Source organism: Podarcis bocagei (genome assembly GCF_964188305.1).
Source record: "Podarcis bocagei genome assembly, chromosome: 1".
Lineage (NCBI taxonomy): Eukaryota > Metazoa > Chordata > Lepidosauria > Squamata > Lacertidae > Podarcis > Podarcis bocagei.
The window spans coordinates 50,691,213-50,713,040 of NC_138125.1; the positions used below are offsets into that span (position 1 = coordinate 50,691,213).

Here is a 21,828-nt window from a genome sequence, read left to right on the forward strand (position 1 = left end):
TTTGTTACGTGCCAGGCCCAGAGAACGTTAGGGCGGACGCTCTCTCACGCAAACCTGAATATTTGGAGGGGGAGGGAGCACCCGAAGAAAGACATGTCATTCCAGAGGACCGCTGGGTGTGTGGGGCGGCATTGGTGGGGCAAAGGGAACTGGTAGAGGGAACGGTGAATGATGAATACGCCCAGGAGAAACTCAGGGGTCTCAGGAGGGAGGGAGATAAACCCGGGGGTTTTGAGGAGAGAAACGGGGCGTTGTATTACAAGGGAGCGTTATATATACCTGAAGGTGATTTGAGGGAGAAGGTACTCAAGCAGCTGCACGATAGCCCCACAGCAGGGCATTTTGGGCAACACAAAACCATGTGGCTGGTTACCAGGGAATTTTGGTGGCCCAAGGTCAGGGAAGATGTGCGGGAGTATGTAAGAGGGTGTGACCAATGCCAGCGAGCCAAGGGGGAGAGGCGGGCACCGGCAGGGTTATTAGAACCGCTACCCACACCTGAAAGACCATGGGAAGCAGTGGCAATAGATTTCATGACTGATCTGCCAAAGTCCAGAGGGAAAACAGCCATCATGGTTGTGGTAGACCTGTTAACCAAAATGGCCCACTTTATAGCCTGCTCACATGCTATCACGGCAGAAGAAACCGCTAAATTGTTTGTAGAAAATGTGTTTAGGTTGCATGGCGCCCCCTTGAGGGTGGTTTCAGACCGAGGGAAACAATTTACTTCCAGGTTCTGGAGGAAGCTCATGAGCTTACTGCATGTAGAGGTCAATTTTTCGACTGCCCGGCATCCTGAAACCAACGGGCAGGCGGAAAGAGCCAATGGCATCCTCCAGCAATATTTGAGGTGTTATGTCAATGACAGAGAGAATGATTGGGTGGAGAAGCTGGCGTTGGCGGAATTTGCCTACAACAATGCGGAGAACGTGTCCACGGGGATGAGCCCCTTTTTGGCTAATTACGGGTGCCATCCCCGGGCTTTCCCAGGGGGGGAAGGGGAGAACTGGAGCGTTCCAGCTGCCGAACAGTTCGTAGAAGAAATGGAAGCGATCCATCGCCAGCTCCAACTCAACTTAGACAGGGCCAAGGAGGAATATAAGAGGCAGGCAGACAAAAACAGAAGAGAAGGTGAAACCATTAGGGTGGGGGACCAGGTGTGGCTGTCAACCCAAGGGTTACCATTCAAAGGGGGTTGTAAGAAGTTAAGACCCAAAAGATTGGGCCCATTTGAAGTCACGCAACAGGTCAACCCAGTGGCTTTCAGACTCCGGTTACCGAACCACATGAAGCTGCACCCAGTTTTCCACAGGTCGTTGCTGTCACCGTATAAAGGGGACAGAGAAGGGAGGGTCACTCGGGGACCAGCGATGGAGGAAAGGGAACACAGCTACCATGTAGCGGAGATCCTCGATTCCAGGTGGAAGGGAGATCAAGTAGAGTATTTGGTAACGTGGGAAGGGGAACCGGAGTCGGAAAACACCTGGGTCATGGCAGAGGATGTCAATGACGAGGTTTTAATAGAAACTTTTCATCAGAGGTTCCCACGTAAACCTCAGCCTGTGGCGAGGTTCCGGAGGGAATACTTTGCCACCACCGACGAAGAAGAAGAGTTGGAGGGGTTCACAGATTCCGAGGAGGAGGAGGATTCAGCGAGCCGGAACGGCGACCGATGGAGGGAAGTGTTCGAGACGTCTGAAGATGATTCTTTTCAGGGTTTTACCTCCTCACCGCCCAGAGGAGAGGGAACGGGCGGGGGTGAAGGGGGTCCTGGAGGGGAGGTGGATGTCAGGGAACTGCCATCGGAGGAACAGGTGGGGAAGAGGCTCACAGAGGCTGGGAGGGACTCAACAGCTGAAGAAGGGACCAGCAGGGGGAGATATGGGTATCTGGAGGAAAGTCTCACGGAGGCTGAGAGAGACGCAGCAGCTAAGGCAGGAACTAGCAGGGAGAGAGGAGGATCTCTGAGGGAAAGCGAGCAAGAGGGAGGGCTCAGGGACACGTCCAGCGAGAACAGTGGGGAGGTGTCAGAAGCTCCCATAGGGAGACCCATTCCTCGCCGGAAGCTGTCTCGCCGTGAGTCCCGAAGACGTGTTTCCGTTAAGGAGCTTTTATGCTGGAAGCGCTTCCGAAAACAACCACTGTCGGAATCTGCAAGTGACTAGGGCAGACATGTCTGAGGAGCTCTGTCACACACAGAGGTTTGTGGAGTTGCACAAACTCTGAGGGACTACGATTTTACTGACTTAAATGTGAATATCATAATTTTATATGGCTTTTTCTCCCCTTCTATATTCTCTGGATTCATGAAGTAACCATTAAAATCCAACATAAAAATAAATTTTGTATTCTGTATTATCTAGCTGACTATACCTGCTACAGTTAGACCCATGATATGATATAAAGGGTATAAAATAAAACACATAATTTAATTAAGGTCTAAAATACATTCTACAGATGAAGTGTTAATATAGGTCTTTGATTAATTCAGACATGTACAGAAACTCTGTTTACAGAGAAATGACAGTTTTAAATCACTTTAAACACTAAAAATTTCATTAACTTTATTGCAAGCTTATGAAAATGCATAAAATACACAAAATCCAGAGCAATGGTATTTAATTTTAAATAATAATATTTCATTTTTTTTACTTATAAAAGGTTACCTAACAATTCCAAAATAACAATTCCTATCAGTAGGCTTGAGATGCATACAGTGGTACCTTGGGTTAAGAACTTAATTTGTTCTGGAGGTCCATTCTTAAGCTGAAACTGTTCTTAACCTGAAGCAACACTTTAGCTAATGGGGCCTCCCACTGCTGCCGTGCTGCTGGAGCACGATTTCTGTTCTCACCCTGAAGCAAAGTTCTTAACCTGAGGTACTATTTCTGGGTTAGCGGAGTGTGTAACCCGAGGTACCACTGTAGTCTGAAATGAAAGGCTTATATTTTGATAGCCTCCCTTCATATTATGCGAAAAGCAAAATTTATGCATTATCTTCATGGTATCCCTTAATTTTCTTTAAGCCTTGTCTCACATGTTGTCGATCAGATGACTGCTTTCTGATAGATTTCCTGTCTTTTGCATTAAAAATTTTTTCTCTGGATTTTATAGCCATTGTGGTGAATATTGAGAAATTGTGGGGTGTAGGTAAAGTAGAAGCACACATTTTTCATTAAAGAAGTATTTTTACCTGCTACTATATTTCTGATGAGTTGTCCTAAATTTTTTTCAAATGAAGTTCTTAGCACTATAACCCCGACTCACCTGAATGCATAGCAGCCAAGGCTCCAGGCACTTAGCTCCAGTCGTATCATCATCAGTCTAATCATCAATTCAAGGCAGGAATGAATCCATTTCCTGGTTCATTCATCCTGATCAGATGTTCAGTGCTATGAACAATAAGCTGATGAATGTAAGCCCTCTGGGGCTAAGCCAGGACAAGAACTGCACATACTGCTCTTGCTTGCAAATGCAGATTCTTATGCAGCTAGGAACACATGTGCAGAAGATTGCTTCTGTGTATGTAAGGCACAGCTTCAACTAGGCATATTTGTTTTTCTTCATGCAAACATCACCAGTGCAGGAAACAAAGCAAATAAACCTTAAAGGTACGCTGGAAGCACCATTTGCAACCCAATATGCTTTAAATCAAGATAATCAAGGGCTAGCAATAAAAAAGGTATTAATAATGTCAAATAATCACAAAAACTGTTAAAAACAACAGCACATTGTGACTCATTCAAAATAAAAATATGTCGCAGCTTGTTGCATGAAAAAGCCAAGCCACAAGTAACTGTTTCACAGAAATAAAAACTCAATTATTTCTCTTTAAGAAAACCCACTCTGAATCCACAAGTATTTTCAACAAACACATATAATAATCTATAGCAAAACTGTATGTTTGTTTACAGATGATAGACAACCACAGGCTCCTAAGATGCTCTTTCTGATACCCCTAATTTTATAAGAACAAACTCTCAGCATACTATAAGCAAATCAGCAAGGAATCAGTATATATTAATTTTATTGCCAATTTTTCTCTATCCATATAGAAAGTGATCACTATCCTTTTGAGCTTATTTTAGCTTTCAATATTGCTGGAGGTCAGCTATCTTACTGACATAATTGGAGTCAATGGGTCTTAGGGACCAGAAGAATGAAGTAGTCTGAGGCTCTCTGGCTCTCAGATTAATTTGATGAGATCTGACCAATTAATAATGCTTCATCCTCATTGTCTTTTGTGGAAAGCCTCTTTAATTATTTACCAACATGCAGCAGACAGACCTTTTCTAATTACACCATATATCTCATATCAGAATTTTGGCCCGTCCACTGTGTGGTATGATAAGAACTGCAAGAATGCTAAAAGGACTCTGGTTAAATTCTCCAGACAACACTGTAAACTAAAAATGGAAGTAGCCACTGAACAGCTCATCAAATTTAGATCACTTTATAAATGCCTCATACATCAAAAAAAGCAAAAAGCAAGAATATAGCAGAACTCAGTGGAAAGTTTTAGACTTGGTTGTCAGAGAAATAATGAGTATAAGTTTTGGGCTATCATTCCTTGTGGACTGGCTAAGTGAAGAGGGGTTACTAAAGCTCAGATTTCAACTGATGATTAGACTAATTATTTTACAAAACTATATAACTCTTCAACAGCTTCTCCTCCCCTTTGGTGGATTACTGAGTTTTCTCTAACTGGGATCCAGCAACTTCATGTATGGTCAAATCTCTGGATGTTCCAACTAGGTCAAATAAGGCCTCAAGGGAAGATCACATGCATCTCAAACTGTTTAATATGCATTCTAACTGTGGCATCCTCTCCTCAATAAATTGTTTATTGATATTGGCTTGACAGGCTTAATTCCTTTATGGTTGGAACTGTCTGTGGTTTATCCTTTTTTAAAATCAGTTTGTTGCATGTTTCCTGTAAAACTTATTTCTGCTTAAGTTGCAGGCGTGTATCTCCTGCAACTTTATTCTGTCTGAAGAGAAAGCTGGGGTTAGAAATTCGTATTCCACTATTAATTGTTGCCATACTCTGTTCCATCTTATTGGGGAAATGGTTAAAAATATCCATTGTTGACCTATCCTCAGCTTTTGAGTTGCTAGATAGAAGCAGTCCTTGGGCTAAGTTGCTGCCCTGGGCTGCCGGTGCTTCTTCAAAGTCTGGGCCATGATACATTTGTTAAAATTAAAGTAGGCAGCAGTGGACCTCTATCTGACCCAATTCCAACTATGAACAGAGTTAAAGAGGAATGTTTTTGGTGTTTTTGCTTTTCAGCCTTTATGTCAATGTTCTGGGTAAATTGTTTGGGAAATTGGATGCCATAGGAAATAGAAAGGTCAGCATCATTCTATGCATGGGGCAGTCTGAAAAAGCAGATGGATCTGCTGCCCAATTTCTATCAGAAGGAACAGCTTAATAGTAATATTTTTTTCTAAAACTAAAGTGCTTGCGTTCAGTAAGTGATCTCCCACATATAACTGGATAAATTATTTTGTTATTTAGGGTTTCACTTTGCAGCTAATTCTTCTTTGATGGCCCATAAGGATGCTACTCTAATTAAAGACATCTTGTTGGAACTAGTTTGAATTCTTTTTATACAAAGGGAGGACAGCAGATTGCTCCAGCCCTTAAAATCTTTTTGACCAAGGTTGATTCTTCCATTGAACACTGTCCAGGAGTTGGAGAAAGTTCAAAATTCATTACTAAGGGAAGTACTGCATTACCTGTTGGTACTCCTGTTGCTTATGTTGGTGCAGAAGTAGACTGGCCCTCTGCCCAGACTAAAATACAAGTCAAATTATTTGAGATTTTCTAGGCTGTATCCATGTATCAAATTGGCTCACCAGAAAGCTAATTATTTGGATCTAATTAGTAGAGCTGCGCAACTGATTTATCCATATTCGGAACAGAGTCGATTTATGCCAAATCCAAATCAGGCCCAAGACAGCTACAAATTGTTCCAGAGCAGTCCAGGTGGACTCTAATTGATCTGTAGTGATTTGTGCCAATCTGGAACTAAAGAATAGTTCATCTAAGTCCAAGGAGAACTATAAGGAGAACGCTAGTGGGGAGAGACAGGGAAGTCATTTGTGTTCCAGAAATATGATACTCATTACTATAGCACAAATGGATAACACATGGATGTTTTGGGCTGCCACTATTCTCTCGTACACTAACATATCTGGAAGCACACTCTGCCCAGTGCCCCAGAAGATTCCTCCCTCCCTGCATTGTCACATAAAGATGGAATATAGTGACATTCCTGATCTGAAATCTGTTGCATTCCAAACAAAGTATCAGAAATGTGAACTGCAGGTTTACTCCTAAAATTGAGTGACTTCTAGGTTGGAAATTATTATTTTTTTAAAAAGAGGGGGTGACGGAGATTGACTACACGATCATTTTCTAAATAACAGAGACAAATGCTTGTCTAGATCCTGGAAAAGAGCCTGTACAGGCAAGGCAGATATGAGGAGTTGACAAGAAGGAAGTGAGACAGGAATGAGCAACTAGGAGAAGGCTGGCAAAGCGAAGGAAGAACAGCAGGGTGGGGCGCAATCAGGACAGCATTTGTGCACGTGGAAACGTTTGTTGTTTGATGCCAGCAAGGAAAAAATAAAGCCCAATCACAGTGGGAAAGGGGTAGTGTTATTTGGGTCCAAGAAAGCTTGTACCATTGCAAAGACATACACTGAGTCAAAGAACAGGGTTCTAGTTCAGTTAAAAGAAAATATGTGGTGAGGACCATGGCAATAACTAACAGCAGTACATAGAGTCTCTAGCTCACCATTATGTGTTATGAACCAGGCCGTTGTAATTATGTCAGGTCACATAGGAAGTTGAATTAGAAGGTACAGGGGAAGGGGGAAGACTCTATTTGCGGTTGCTATTTTCAGCAGCACCCTTGTGTTCTTTGCAAAATACCATTCCATCAGAAGCTACACTTATCTCTTAGCCCCCCTCCACTTTGCATTGACATCTCCTGTACACATATGTGAGGAACCTTATGTTCCTTATTTCAACTCACAAAGCTGGAGCATCATGTTCTAAGGCTGGTAACTTCCTTTAGTAGATTGGCTATTTGTGAAAATTCTATGAGTGCAGATTAGTTCAATCATAATTAGTGCCACTCAAGACAACCACTGAAATACCCCTAAATTTATAACAATGTAGATTTGGTGGATAACTACCATCATAACTCAAAATGTTTAAAAAGTTTCAGATTCAGAAGAATCTAGGTCTAATATAGACTTAGATATAGAATCTAATCACTATTTGTATACAAAAAGCACCATATGATAATTTAACAAAAGTGGTTAGGCCAGAATAGTAATAATGGTCTAGAAACAGCACCTCATAAGAACAAAGTAAGGGAAACACTGGCAGGTGAAGTACTGATTCATATAGAATAGATATTTTCCACCATGTATTGCTACATGATCACCAAGTGTATTTTAGCACACCATTTCACTACTGCTTCGTTTGAAGCGAATACATTCAGAAGCAATTTTTGCAATTGGAGCTGCCTCAACACAGTAATTGAACAGTCTTACTGAACAAGCATGTTAAGCTGAAATCACATGAAGGAAAGTAGCTGAGTAAACACAGCCTCAAGTTACCAACAGAAACTGGCTAGACCTTGAAGATGGATTCCAAACAGGCTTGTGCAATACTTTCTTACAGTTAGGGATTCAAGAAGGAAATGACATTTGACATCTGTGAAGCAGATTTGTGTCATTTTCCTCATCCTAGTAAGTGTATCAAACACATTAGCAACAAAGCAAGCAAAGTTAAAATAACTATCAGAAATACAGTAACTGCTTTGGTAACCATTCAGTAGCAAAGTCTCAAGCCTGAACTAGACATGATAGTAATATATCAGTGTATTTCCTTCACATAATCACCTTCCTGCAATCTCTTCCCCCACCCCGTTTTCCTCCTTAGCAGGGTTCCGATTTCAGAAGTATTATTGGTCAGGAGAAAAGGACTTGGAGAAAGGGAGTGTGGAGCGGTAAGCAACAAGGCGAGGTTTTGTACTCCTCACCCATGCACCCCTTTGTGTTTTAAAAAAGAGATACCCCTTCTCTTTCTATATGGGGGGAACTTATTTAAATTTAAGGTCATCACCACATTGCATACTGTTTTCATCTCCCTCTCACACAGCTACTCTTATTTACACAAGTACACCCTTCACTCCCATCTCTGTATTCATACATACGTAAATCCATCCACACACATCCACATTCCCTACAATCATTTCATTCTCCCCATCACCCCCTTTTTCTGCTCTCCTCCCCCTTCTATCCCCCCTGCCTGTGGCAATTAAGCTTAGAGGGAGAAAACTCCCGTGGGCACCAATAGGAGCTTTTTCTGTTTAACTGCTTGCAAATAGAATTGTTGGTGGGGGTGGCAATGCAGGGCTGAGGGTTAGCCTCTTTCCAGTTGCCATTCCCATGAAAATTGCCCGTCCATGTGACAATGGGAACTCTCTGCCTTCTAACATCACATGAGAGTGAGCAAGGCCAACAGGAAGAATATGCAAGGCAAATCCAAAGGCTCCACAGATTGATATGGGCAGATCTGTGTTTAAAGCCCACCCTCGTTTTAGAGTACTTCCAGAATAGTCTTTGTTCCTCAGTGATATTTCAAAGTCTTATGAGATTTACAGTTAATTAAGCTGCTTAACGGACACATTACACACAATCCCAATCACATTCATACACAATGACAATTTCACTGCCACTTTGGCGGCAAGGAGGAGAATAAAGATAATCCAATGCTTGAATGGTACAATGAACTGTCTAGTTTTGGAAATGAGTCCACTTTTAATTCGTTTAACATTTCCCCCTTTTAACTGCAAAACTGTAAAAATTAGAAATACAATAAAATAATGATAGGAAAGAAACCCAATGAACAACATTATTTGCCAGTCTTCTTTGCCACTGAAAGAGCAGAAACACTAACTTTTATAGAACACTCATAATGTGTTCTTGTTGAATTATTTATACTTAAGTATTTCATTTTACAATTCATCTTGAAAGCTAAATGTGACCACCTAATCTCTGTTCCCCCACCCCATCATAATTATGTTCAACTCAAGAGAGGCACAATATTAATTTTCTCTAATACAGACTTCCTCAATCTGGTGCTAGATGGTTTGAATGATGAACTCCCACCTTTCCTGACAACTGGCTAGGCTGGCTGGAGCTGATGGAATCTGTAGCCAAAAACATCTGGGTCTGGGGGACACTAGGCTGGGGAAGACTGTTCTAACAAATACTTAGTAAAGTGAATTTCCTTGAGATCTCACAAACATGAACCAAGTCAGTTATACCTGTGTCATGTACAGACAGGCCACAAACCCATGACAACGACAACACATGTGGATACCACTTATGCAGCCTCTGGCATTAAAAAAATAATCCCTTCTTAGCAACTGCTCTTATTGTTGTTATAAAGTTGTTATAAAGCAGTTGTTATAAAGAAAGCTGGGAGTTTAGTGGAGGCAAAGTGAGAGGAAAATTCTCATAAAAATGCAGGGATATGTACCAAGCTTTGTTCTTTGCTAGCAACTATGACTATAAATAATTTATTTTATTATGACTAAATTATTCATTTTTATTTATTTTCTATATTAATAGGAACCGTTTTAAAGTATGTTCTCTGTTGAATAGTGCTTACAAGCTAATTAATGAGCAAGTTTCATGCCATCTTAACATTCTACATTAGAAGCTTATTTCAGGGGAAACTTACAATACAGTCCTTTTCTGGATTATGTCCATGATAAGAAAATCACTGCTAGGTGAGCAGGGCTACTGAATGAAAGAACAAGCCAAGAAGTTGCTAGCAGCCATTAATTCACTAGACAGCCTTAGGCAAGTCAGCATTTCCCTGCATCAGCTGAAGTAGTGTATAAAAGTGCAATGTTTTTATACATGCAGATTCACAAGAAAGTTTCAGAATAAGATCTTTAACCAGATTTTCCCCTACCAAACACCTCGATGTCATTTTTTATTTTTACCAATACTAACCAATCAAAATGTCATTTTTAAAACTTAAATCAATATTAGCATTTTAAGAATTAGACACCTATGCCAGTTCAATTGTACATATAGAGTGACAAAGAAGGAAGAATGCTACCCTAAATATAGCACTGGAGATAATTTTCTAGGAAATGTATCACCGTGTAACACAAGTTACACTATTTTTGGGAAAAAAACTGTTGTAGATCTAAAAGACACTATGCACAAAAAAGGTAAGGAGCAGTGCTAACAAACATATGCTGACAACAAAGGTCTATCTTTGAAGGATGAAGTGCTTAAGGTCTCAAGCAACAAAAACACTGGAAATCTGTAGCCAAAACATGTTTTCAAAATGCAGTACTGTTTAACCATTCCACATAGCTCTTTCAAGCATTTTAAACATTAGTTCTTATAATCTGATGTGGGGAGAGAACTTCCAGCCCATGGGTCAAATCTGGACAACGAGGCCTCCCCATTTGGCTGCAAGGCTATTTTGGCCAAACCACATCCACCTGCCTTGCACCTGACATCATAAATGTCAAGGCTTGGCCAGGTGGTTGCCAGGTGCTTCAGAAGCTCTGAGCAAAGCATTTTGCAAGCCCTGAGTTCATCACTTGCCAAGTATAGGGTTTTGCAAAGGTCATTGAGCAGCACTTCCCAAGTGACCAACAAACGGTTGTTGGGAACTTGGGAAGTGCTGTGCAAGAGCCTTTGCAAGCACTTCCAATTTACAGTGTCTACCAAACCCCTTTTGGCCAAGTCATATATAGATGGGCCTGCTTTTGCTATCAGCTAAACATTAGGAAGAACTTTTAGATGGTAAGAGCTGCAGGACAGACTCCCTCTGAAGATGGTGGACTCTCCTTTATGGGAGGTTTTGAAGCAGCAGTTGGATGGCAATCTGTCATGCATGCTTCAGTTGAGGTTCTTGCATTGCAGGGGGCTGGACTACATTACCATCATGGTCCCTTCCAACTCTACAATTCTAGGATTCCATGACAGAAGTCTATTGGTATCTGAGTAACACTGATCCCATCCAATACAAGTGATGAGGTTGCTTTAAAACAATATCTTCCAGCAGGGCATCTTTCCATGGCTATTGCAAGATGATACTATGCCACAGCCTGTTAGGCCATGGAAGCTTAGCAAGTTCTTTATAGGTTTCAAAAGAGTTTTGGCAGTGACATGCAATTGTATTTGAAAGCATCTTCATTTTCAAGTTGCTATATTTCAGTTGCTCTTGTGGTCTGGAAGTGCAACAGTAGAACAGTAGAAACTTCCACAACATATCGAAAGATTGGAGCAGTCTCTCTTGGCTCATCGGGTTTGGTGATGTCACCAGCTGTCTACACCTCTTCTTATGAGAACATCAGACAGAAAGTGGGCTAGATTAGCAAAATTTTCATCCATGGCAATACATTATCTCTATATCTGCAGTAGCCGCACATCAAGCACCCCACCAAGTTGTATTGGCCCCTTCAAATACATTTGAGGGGATTGTATGGCAGCCTTTGTAGAATACACTTCAATGTAATAATCCGAAATGACACCAACTTGTGTGAACATAAATCTGTGAGTTATAGTAGCAAGGTGGTGAATAATTCCAGGTGCAATGTCCTGTTGTGATCCCTTTCAAGATTTCCATAATTCTCATATAAATTGTTCAGATTACAAAGTTTGAATTGTCACCACTGAGTATTTAAGTTCTCTATAACTATTCCAGAATGTGGCAGCTAGACTGGTGACTGGGAATGGCCACTGGGACCATATAACACTGGTCCTAAAGGATCTACACTGGCTCCCAGTACGTTTCTGAGCACAATTCAAAGTGTTGATGCTAACCTTTAAAGCCCTAAACTGCCTCGGCCCTATATACCTGAAGGAGTGTCTCCACCCCCATCATTCAGCCCAGACACGGAGGTCCAACTTCAAGGAACTTCTTGCAGGTCCCGCCCTGTGAGAAGTGAAGCTACAGGGAACCAGGCAAAGGACCCTCTCAACAGTAGGGCCGTTCCTGTGGAACACCCTCCCATCAGATATCAAGGAGATAAATAACTATACAACTTTTAGAAGACCTGGTCAGATGGGTGAGGTATAAATAATAAAACGCTGTTCAGCAGTTCAAGCTGCTATGTGGTCAGAAAACCTGGCCAATCTATTACACATTATTGATATTATCATTTTTAGCAAAATTTAGCAGCTTCTCTGACTTAGATGTTGTCAGTGACATAGTGCACCTTTGTTGTTGCCATTTGCAAAACATACAAAGTTTACACTGACTCCTTTAAGCTTCAAACAAGAGGCATCAAAACTCCAACAAAGTTTTATTTTAGGAGAAAGCAGGTAAAAATATGAAAAGGAGAACTCACAGTAAGGTAGGCCTGCAGCTCCTAGCTAGAATAAACCCTCTTCTAAATTACCCAGCTTACATCACATCCCACAATAACCAGGAAATCACTTTTAAATAAAATGTAATGGTTTGTTCATGTTCCATAGGCCATGCGCCTCAGTTTGGCAAGTCAGTATTGTACATAATTGTTACCTTTATTAACAAGAAGCAGCTTTGATGACATGGGTCAGGAACACTGAAGTTAGTATCTATATGCTGTTTATTTTATTTCATGTGTTTTTTGTCTTTGTAACTGTTTTAAGAGGTATGGCTGTGTCTTCTATTCACTGTAATTTTGTAAGTATCTATCTGACTTAGACATTCAGTGCAATTGTAGGAAAAGTGTTGGCTGCTAAATATATAGTAGACTTGAAATAGCTGTGTGGGATGGTTAAAACAGTTTTGCTTTCCAAAGCCATGTTTTGGCCAATTTCCAGTGTGCTTATTGCTCTTGCCCTTATGGCACTTCACCCTTAAAATGTAAGACTACTACAGCTATTATATATTTGGTAGCACAGCTGCTTACCTTCATCTTGGTGTACAGTATGTCTAAATCAGTTCATCACTTTCAGAAATGCAACAGTTAGCCTAAAAATAGCCTATCCCATGCCATTCACTGATATGTGACTTTGAAAATGAACTTTTCTTTGTAGGTGGCATCCACCCACATCCTCTTTGTCCCCCTACGTAAAATTGATCTGGCATGGATACCTGCTTTTTAACACACTGAAACCATTAACTCATTTTCTAAAGTACTTTCAAATATTGGCTGGCCTAGTAACATGCCAGAGGTCCCAAAAGGATAAATCAGGAGCCTCAAAAAAGTGTATCTACCTGAATCTGAAAATGATGAAGGGGCCAAGTATTAATGTATTGCTCAATGCAACCATTCCACCACCTTAAATATTTCTAGAGAAATAATTCATGGTATTTTTGTTAATATTCTTACCTAGAGAGCATGCCCAGAGGTGTAACATTAAGTGATCCCATCAGCATTGCCAAGGCCATCCCTGGGGCCTCTCGTTCTATTACTTCTTTAGTAGCCTGTAATCAAAGATTAAACAGCAGACTGAGTGAAAACAACAAAAAGAAAGTAAAATTAATATAAAACTAAATAAAAACTGAAATCTCCGTCCTTTTCCTGAAGACTATGTAGCATGAATTTCAGTAGTGAATGTTACAGACTCAGGGCATATAACCAGTAAACACTCATCCACTAAGATTAGCTTCTGTGGAAGCTTGCATTACATTCCACTACAATTTCTAGGACTTTCTGATCATACACTAGTCAGGTTTGCACATCAAATTAAACCATAGTTTAAAAACAAGCTATTGTTTAATGCAGTGAACTAATGCATGCTGTTGAAAAGTTCTCACTCTGTTCCTCTCCTGCTGTTCTGTCACCAGGAAACAAGCCAGACTCCAAACCTTGACTCAAGTTTCTCAAGTGGGTGCCATAGCCATAATAAGAGAACAAGGGAGGTGTTAATGGCGAGTTCTGGCACCTCTTTTTCTAGAAAAATAGCACTGCATGAGTGGCAGCAGCAGCAGGATGTGGGGGAGGAGAGGCACAATAACTTCTCAGCAGCATGCACCAGTATGCTTACATGAAACCATAGCTTGTTTTAAACTAATGTGACATATGAAAGAGGCCAACGTATCTGTTTATGCAAAAGTAAGTCTAAGTAACCATAAGGATGCTCAATTAACATGACATTTAGTTTGCGAATGGTTAACAACCATTGGCCACAAAATACTTAAGCCATGCAAATAATAGATTTGCTTTGCTTATAGCCTCACCTGGCCCAGTAGATTTCTCACAGAAATCTAAGTAACCTTAACAGTGCATATGATTAATGAAAGGTAATGACTTATATAACCTTTCAAAATGGTTACTATCTTTTGCCAAGAATGCATGTCTTCCATCCATGACTTGCAATCAATGGTTTTTAAACCTGCTATATTTCCACTTTAGAAGCTAAGATATCATCAGAACGCTATAGTAACATTTGCCACCTACTTCGTATAAGAAATTCCTCAATGAAGGAACTACAACTTCCCATAGAGATGTCAGAAACAGTAAGAAAATATATGGGGTAGTTTTTAGAATTGAAATAATAGTATATTTTCAATTGCAGTAAACTTCTAAAAGAAAAGCTAGGTTTAAAATGAAACCTAAACTTAATAAAATGTATTCAGAGAAGGTTAAAATTATCTTTGACCAGTCAAACCCCAAACTCTTATCAAATACAGGAATAGATAGGAAATTATGGACTGAAGGGACAAAGGAAGAAAAGGAGAAAAACACTTAAATACAACTAGATCAGATGCTTATGTGTTCTGGTTTTCTAAACAAATCTTCAGCTCACATTCAAACCAGCAATTGGGCAGGAAGGAGAAAAGTGGCATGATGAATAAAGCTACTTGGTTTCAGGAGTGAAGATGTATAACTCCATCCCTTGTAGTGACTCTGTTTTCTTCAAGCCTAAGCTTTAAAGCAAAACTTCTGGTGGCCTGTTAGCTTCTCCTCTCCCCGGTAAAGGCAAAAAATAATAATAAATAAGCTATCTCTTGGACTAAAGGGGAAGTCCACTACTTATGTGCTGGAGTCATCTGTGTGGGAGGGACATTTTTTGGCTGCAGCCCAAACAGAAAGTAGGCAGCATGAGTCATCCTGAGGTTCACTCTGACACCTCTCCCCTTGCTCCAGGTTTCTGGACTGTATTACCTCTGCCCTATGTTGCATACTTAAGCAGCCAGATCCTGGCTCTCTCCTGCATGAAATATATGAGGTCATTTCCAAACTGTGAGTGTTCCTATGTTTCAGTTCATTAGTCTTTGATATTGAAAATGGTGTCTTTCCCCTGAGACCATAAACTTAAGCTGTTTCACTTGTTTGGGAGGTAGGGAAATTGCAAGTTGTTGAATTACTTAACATTTTTAGGGGGGAAATTCTAACGAGATTCTAAGACCCAGTTCACATGTAATGCTCTCAAAGGTAGGCCTATCCTGTGGAAATTGGAACTTTATAGACCATATAATATGCTGTATTTGGGCTGTGGCTCAGTGGGAGAACATCTGCTTTACACGCAGAAGGTTCTAGGCTCAAATTATTACATTTCCAGATAGGGCTTGGAACTTTCCTAGCCTGAAGCCATGGATAGTCAATGCTAGTCAGCAACACTGAGTTAGACAGACCAATGGCCTGACTTGGCTTTCTGTCTTCCCAATACCACTGGCAATGACACGCCAATGACATCAATCATTAGGCGATCGTTTGCATAATGAGTTGACCATTTCTACTGATTCCTATGGGGGAAAAAATCTAATGTGCTCCTGACCACAGAATTCTGACCCCCCCCAAAAAAAACCTCCCCAAGAAACCTCAGAAAAAAGCTCTCTGATTTGTCCAGTTGCTCCCCTTCCCGCAGCTAACTACAGAAGTAAAAAAATCTGAATCTGTGCTGTGTATAGTGAGGTTTGGGTACTAATTCATAGTGTTTAGATAAGAGAATTTTCCCATTGCCAACTTTCATAAAGTAGGACCTGCGTGTACAGGGCCCTCCACTTATGCACATTCCACTCACACGTGACTGCATTTATGCAGGTCGTCGCTAAATACATAAATAAATAGGCCTTCCCTTGCTCAGGGCTGCTGCCTGGAAGTTGCTTGGGGGCTCTGTCTGAACGAGGGAAGGTGCCCTTCAATCAATCAGCAGCACAGAGCAGGAGGTACCTTCTCTCGGCACCTGCTGCTCTGCTGCACATCCACACCCCAATCCTGGCACCATTTCTACTGGGCGTCCTCCTCAGCCAGCCACTGCCATGTGCACTGGCTCCCCTCAGGCAAGCAGGCAGACTCAGGCACTCACAGGCTGAGTGACTGTCAGCGCAAGTCTCTATTTCTCTCTCTCTCTCTCTCTCTCTCTCTCTCTCTCTCTCTCTCTCTCTCTCCCTTCCCTGTACACCTGCCATATTAAAGTGGAGTCCTCCCCACTTTTCACAATTTCAATTATGCATGCGGGGCCCCGGAACGCAACTCCTGGGTAAGTGGGGGACAGGACATGCCTGCAGTGTAAACTTTGGTTTTAGGAGGTTCTTTTTCAGTTTTTCAGTTATACAGGTTTTAAACACAATATTAATTAACACTGAAAGTAATGTTCTATTTACAATTTGTATAGCAACAAATTACAGAGTTAGTTTGTTGTAGGGGGAGTCTTGGGGACGCAAAGGATGAAAAGGTTTATGGATTTTGTGGCTCATGAAAGTTTATGTCACAATAACTTTAAAGGTGCCACAAGACCCTCTCTTGTGGAAGTATGTCCTGGGTAGCAGACAGAAAAAAAATAGTAAAAATGACCATAATAATTAAAATTGGAACTATTTTCTTTAATAGTACTTAACATTTGTATAGTGTTTTCACTAAATGCTTCACTCACATTATATAATTGCAATCCTTTCAAACAATCCTGCAAAATAAGTCAGTATTATTACTTCTAATGTTGTGGATAGGGACTAAAGCTGGGAGGGAGTAGTTGTCTAAGTTAGATTCACTTAGTGATTTCATGGTGGAGGTGAGGTTTAAACAAAGATTTTCATAGTTCATCTCTTAACCACTATAACCATCATACTACATCAGCTTTATACCAAGTTTATCAGCAAAATGGAGGTTGCAAAACAAATTATAAAGTCCAAATGCTTTCACAGCTTTCCCTCTTTGAAATAAGGGATAGATGGAGGGAAAACAATTTGGTTGGTACAGACTGTTGCACAATGTAGACTTTACCCCACTGGAGCAACCCATCATTTTAAATGTAACTACTCTGTATAACAAAACTACCTCCTTGTATCCAGCTATGTAAGCATAAATTATAATTTCTGAGGAACACACAGATCACATTCTGAACATGATCAGATTTCATATTTGAGCAAGTTGAATAATTTACCAACATCAATCAACTAACATTAACCAACTATCAAATAGAAAAGCAGTATCCCCATCACTATAAAAGCAACTTTTATTATCTGAACAGAATGGTGGTAGAAGAAAGGATTAGTTTGAAGATTCAAATAAAGATTCAATGAGGTTAATCCAAGGAACAATTATTGCTAATTGAAATTCACAAGACTAGTCCTGTGCAAGATTTAACCATCAAAACAGAAATAATGTAAAAGTGGAGTTGCTTTAGCCATTCAGATATAATCTGCTATTGCTTTGAGAAAAAAATGTCCTTCAAGTACAATGTGCTAATGATTTTGGACTTTTATTGTTAAATACAAGTATTAAAACCTAACTTTTCTTTTAAAAAAGTATATACTCTATCATATAACTCATTCATGAGATTTTCAAAAAGCGCGTCAGATTACAGAAGTTCTAATAAGATAATGAATCTCCATTTTAGCCCTCTAGAAATAGCAAAGGCTACCACTCTCTGGCAGACTAGGAAGCGAAATAAACACTAACACTAAGGCCTAAGACTAAGGACATTCTTATAGTTATGTATGCTATGAAAGTACATTTCTAATCTTATCAGGATGCAAATCCTTTTTGAGTGTTCAATCTTAAAACAACAGAATATGATTTTCATTGTATATTCCAAAGTGCGTACATGCTGCAATAAATATTTATTTGCAAAATGCATGCAAGCATTCCTTACTGTCTAAGAGTCTCTCTAGACAGTTTAATCACAAGGTAAAACTGTTTCTGGAAGGTACTGGTTTAGCCTGCAAATGGACAATGGAATGATCAGAAATGATGGAAGGCTCCCTCACAAAAAGTATTATTACACCAAAAAAAGCAGCCTGTCAGGGAGTGAGGTTTCCTTTACATTTAATTTTATATGAAGCAATGTTACCAAGCCTTAATGTGTCCCTGATAATATGTTTAATACTAAAACATGGATGTACAGTGGACCCTCGGCTTATGTTACCTTCGGGTAACGTAACCTTTGGGTTGCGAACGCGGCAAACGCGTGTGCAGAAGTGGTCCTCCAGCTACGAAATCTTCAGGATACGGCCAGGCCTCCGGAACAGATCCCGTTTGTAACTGGGGGGGTACCACTGTATGTGTATTACCATGAATTTATGGTATTTTGTGATCTTGGATTAAGACCTGTGGCATACTATGAAAAGAAGGGGGCCCTGTATTACCAGGGGGGGTTAACATGAACCACAAGGGTCCAATTTCAATTCAAAATGATTTTGTTTATTATTACAAGTATCAAAATGATATCAAGGAGAAAATTGCATAATTTGAATCATCAAAATGCAATTATCTACAGAGAATTATAAAATTATAGAGTTGGAAGAGACCACAAGGGTCATCTAGTCAATGAAGCAATGCAGGAATCTTTTGCCCAATGTGGGGCTTGAACCCACAACCCTGAGATTAAGACTCGTGCTCTACGAACTGAGGTATCCTTGGCAGTTTGCGAAAAACACTGAGTGGAATGATCTAGCAGGCTGAAATGAAAAGCTAGATGCAATAAGAAAAGTTTGAATGCACATGACACAGGTTTGAGCAATCCAAGGACAGAAAAGACAGCAGGATTTGGAAAGTGAAGAATACAGAGAAAAATGTGTCAATAGTTATGGTTCCAAGTAGTGTAAGTTTCACAGATAAGAAGGAGACTCTGGATCTAAGCCATAATCTACCATTTGTTTTGCAGATGGTGCTTTCCCCTTAATATCTTGATGTAAAACTCAATGGTGGCGGCGGGGGGCAACCTCCTAAGATGATTCTGAAATAAAGGATTTCTTCAAAAATTACACACTACAGTGGTACCTCGGATTACACACACTTCAGGTTACATACGCTTCAGGTTACAGACTCCGCTAACCCAGAAATAGTACCTTGGGTTAAGAACTTTGCTTCAGGATGAGAACAGAAATCGTGCTCCGGCGGTGCGGCAGCAGCGGGAGGCCCCATTAGCTAAAGTGGTGCTTCAGGTTAAGAACAGTTTCAGGTTAAGAACTGACCTCCGGAACGAATTAAGTACTTAACCCGAGGTACCACTGTACTTGTAGTTTCTGACTAAGCCAAAGAAAGCAACAAATGTGGAGAAGAGGCAAAGGAACAGAGGAGAAAGGGAATCAGCTACAGTTGAAGGAATCTGTTTTTGTGGACATCCCACAAACTGAGGCAGGAAGATATTGGGAGTTCTGTGAGAGAAACAGAGGTGGTAGATGCTATCATTAATAGATGCAAATAATTCCTGACTAGTTTACTGGTGGAGGTAATGCTGTTATTGGCAGGGCTAAATAATGGCCAAATGCTAGGGTTGTATGTTTTAGAAGAAGCTGTTACTGCTTCTTCTCATTCCCCTCAGGGCAAGATGATCCTTCAGATGCCACTATGGTGGCAGTTGGGGGAAGGAAGGTCACTCTGGGAGCTGGATGGTGGCAACTCTCAAGCTTCTTCTTTTTCAACTCCCCTCAGGGAGCATTTTAAAACTATCCAAGTTGGTGGCTATCAGTACATCTTGTGGGAGAGAGTTCGGTAGTTTAACTATGCATTGTTTAAAGAAGTACAGTGGTACCTCGGTTTACGAGCTTAATCCGTTCTGGAAGTCTGTTCTTAAACCAAAACCTTTCTTAAACTGAGGCACGCTTTCCCTAATAAGGCCTCCCGTAGCCGGTGCCCTTCCACCGTTCAGATTCCGTTCTTAGACGGAGGTAAAGTTCTCAAACCAGGACACTACTTCTGGTTTTGAGGAGTTCGTAAACTGAATCGTTCGCAAATAGGACTGTTCTTAAACTGAGATACCACTGTACAAACCTCGGTTGTTGAACATAATCCGTTCTGGAAGACGTTCGACTTCCGAAATCTTCAACAACCTGAAAGAGGAAGCCTCAATACAATAGGGAAACTCAAAACAAAAGCCGCATAGCACATTTGGCTTCCGAAAATTGTTCAAAAACCGGAGTAGTTACTTTTGGTTTTTTGGCGTTCAGGAGCCAAAACATTCTAAAATGGAGGTGTTTGGGAACCAAGGTTTGACTGTACTTCATTTTGTCTATCCTGCACTTTCCAACATTCAGCCTCCTTGGATGGTGCCTAGCTCTATATGACAATGCATAAATTTAGACCTCTGTCATCTCCCTCCCCATTAAAAAAATGTAACTTTGCCTCATTTCACTCCAACTCCTTGATCATTTTAGTTGTCCTTTTCTGAACCTTTCCCAACTTTTCTGTTTTCTGGTACAACCGTAAAATGTGGGAACATGAGAAAGAGACATGTTTAATATTCTATCTAAGAAATTTTATTACAAACATTAAGGAAGAATTGCCATTTTTAAAGGAATCTTGTAGCAGAAGTTTTAAAGACTAAGGGTGGGATTTACAATGAATGAGTCCTATCAAAACAAGCCCTATGCAAGGGCTTCTACTTTTTTAAAAAACCAGGGCTTTCCTCCCTCTCCTCCCATACATCTCCCCAGTGCCCCCAAAATTGGCTAGGGGAGGATCAAAATAACCCCCAGAACAACACAAAGTGGGAGAAGAGGGGTACCATTCCATCCAGCAAGCTGCAATGCTTGTTCTAATGGGGCATTCATCATGGCACAATATTGAATTCCACTCTAAACTTGCATGTATGCGTGTATTTAGAATATCCCACTACATAGTCTCAAAAGGCAACTTTAAAAAAATGTACAATTCAGCTATATTTGAAAAAAGAAGATCTGCATATATAAGAAATAATATGCTACCAGGTTTATTCAGGCAACATTTTTTGCCATCAATTGTGGTCTCCTGTGGTGTTGTCAGGCTGCAGCCCAGATGTTCTATGAGGATCTTTTGTTAGATGATTTTTCACAGGCTACAAATAGCTCTCAGATGCAGTTTCCCCATGCTAGATCACTGAAACTCTCTGCCCATGGGTTTTGGAAAACTTACTCTGGATTTTATCTATTTAATGATAATTGTTGATGAAAGCAATTTTTTTGGCATGTAAGCTCCTTCATTAGGGTCCCCAGAATGATGATCAAGTAATTTGATCCAATCATGCTATCACAAGGAGGCACTACACAAAATGGAAATAATTCACACTTTGCTTCAGAGCCTACTGAGAAAATCCAAAATTTAACAAGATACAAAATGTATTTACATGAATTGTCAGAGTCTGACAAGTATGAAAGACTCCTGAGTAAGCTTTGCAGCCGAAGACAATTTTGTTTCAACAAGCTTTTCCACCTGAATGAAAATATCTCTGCTTTATGTGTTCATTTTGTATTGTTTTAAACCCAGCTTAAGTTAAATTTTGTGCTGAATGTTTTTTAAAAAACTAATTTAGCTTGCTTTTTTAATTGTATGTAGTGACATTGCCTTGAGTTGCATGTAAAAGGCAATTTGCAAATTAAACAACAACATATTCATACATCTATTATATAATATGTGCTAA

General features: G+C 40.4%; 1 protein-coding gene across 21 annotated transcripts in view; it reads right to left on the reverse strand.

Annotated features, from left to right (window-relative positions):
* GPHN (gephyrin) overlaps positions 1–21,828 on the reverse strand; it is a 246,991-nt gene that overhangs the window by 113,075 nt on the left and 112,088 nt on the right. For 20 of the 21 annotated variants that reach the window (XM_081164322.1, XM_081164303.1, XM_081164317.1 and 17 more), the window contains one exon: positions 13,377–13,471. The exons of the other annotated variant lie outside the window; for it this stretch is intronic. In XM_081164322.1, coding sequence (XP_081020448.1) covers positions 13,377–13,471 — 95 coding nt within the window. The remainder of the gene's footprint in view (positions 1–13,376; positions 13,472–21,828) is intronic. 21 annotated transcript variants of the gene reach the window in all.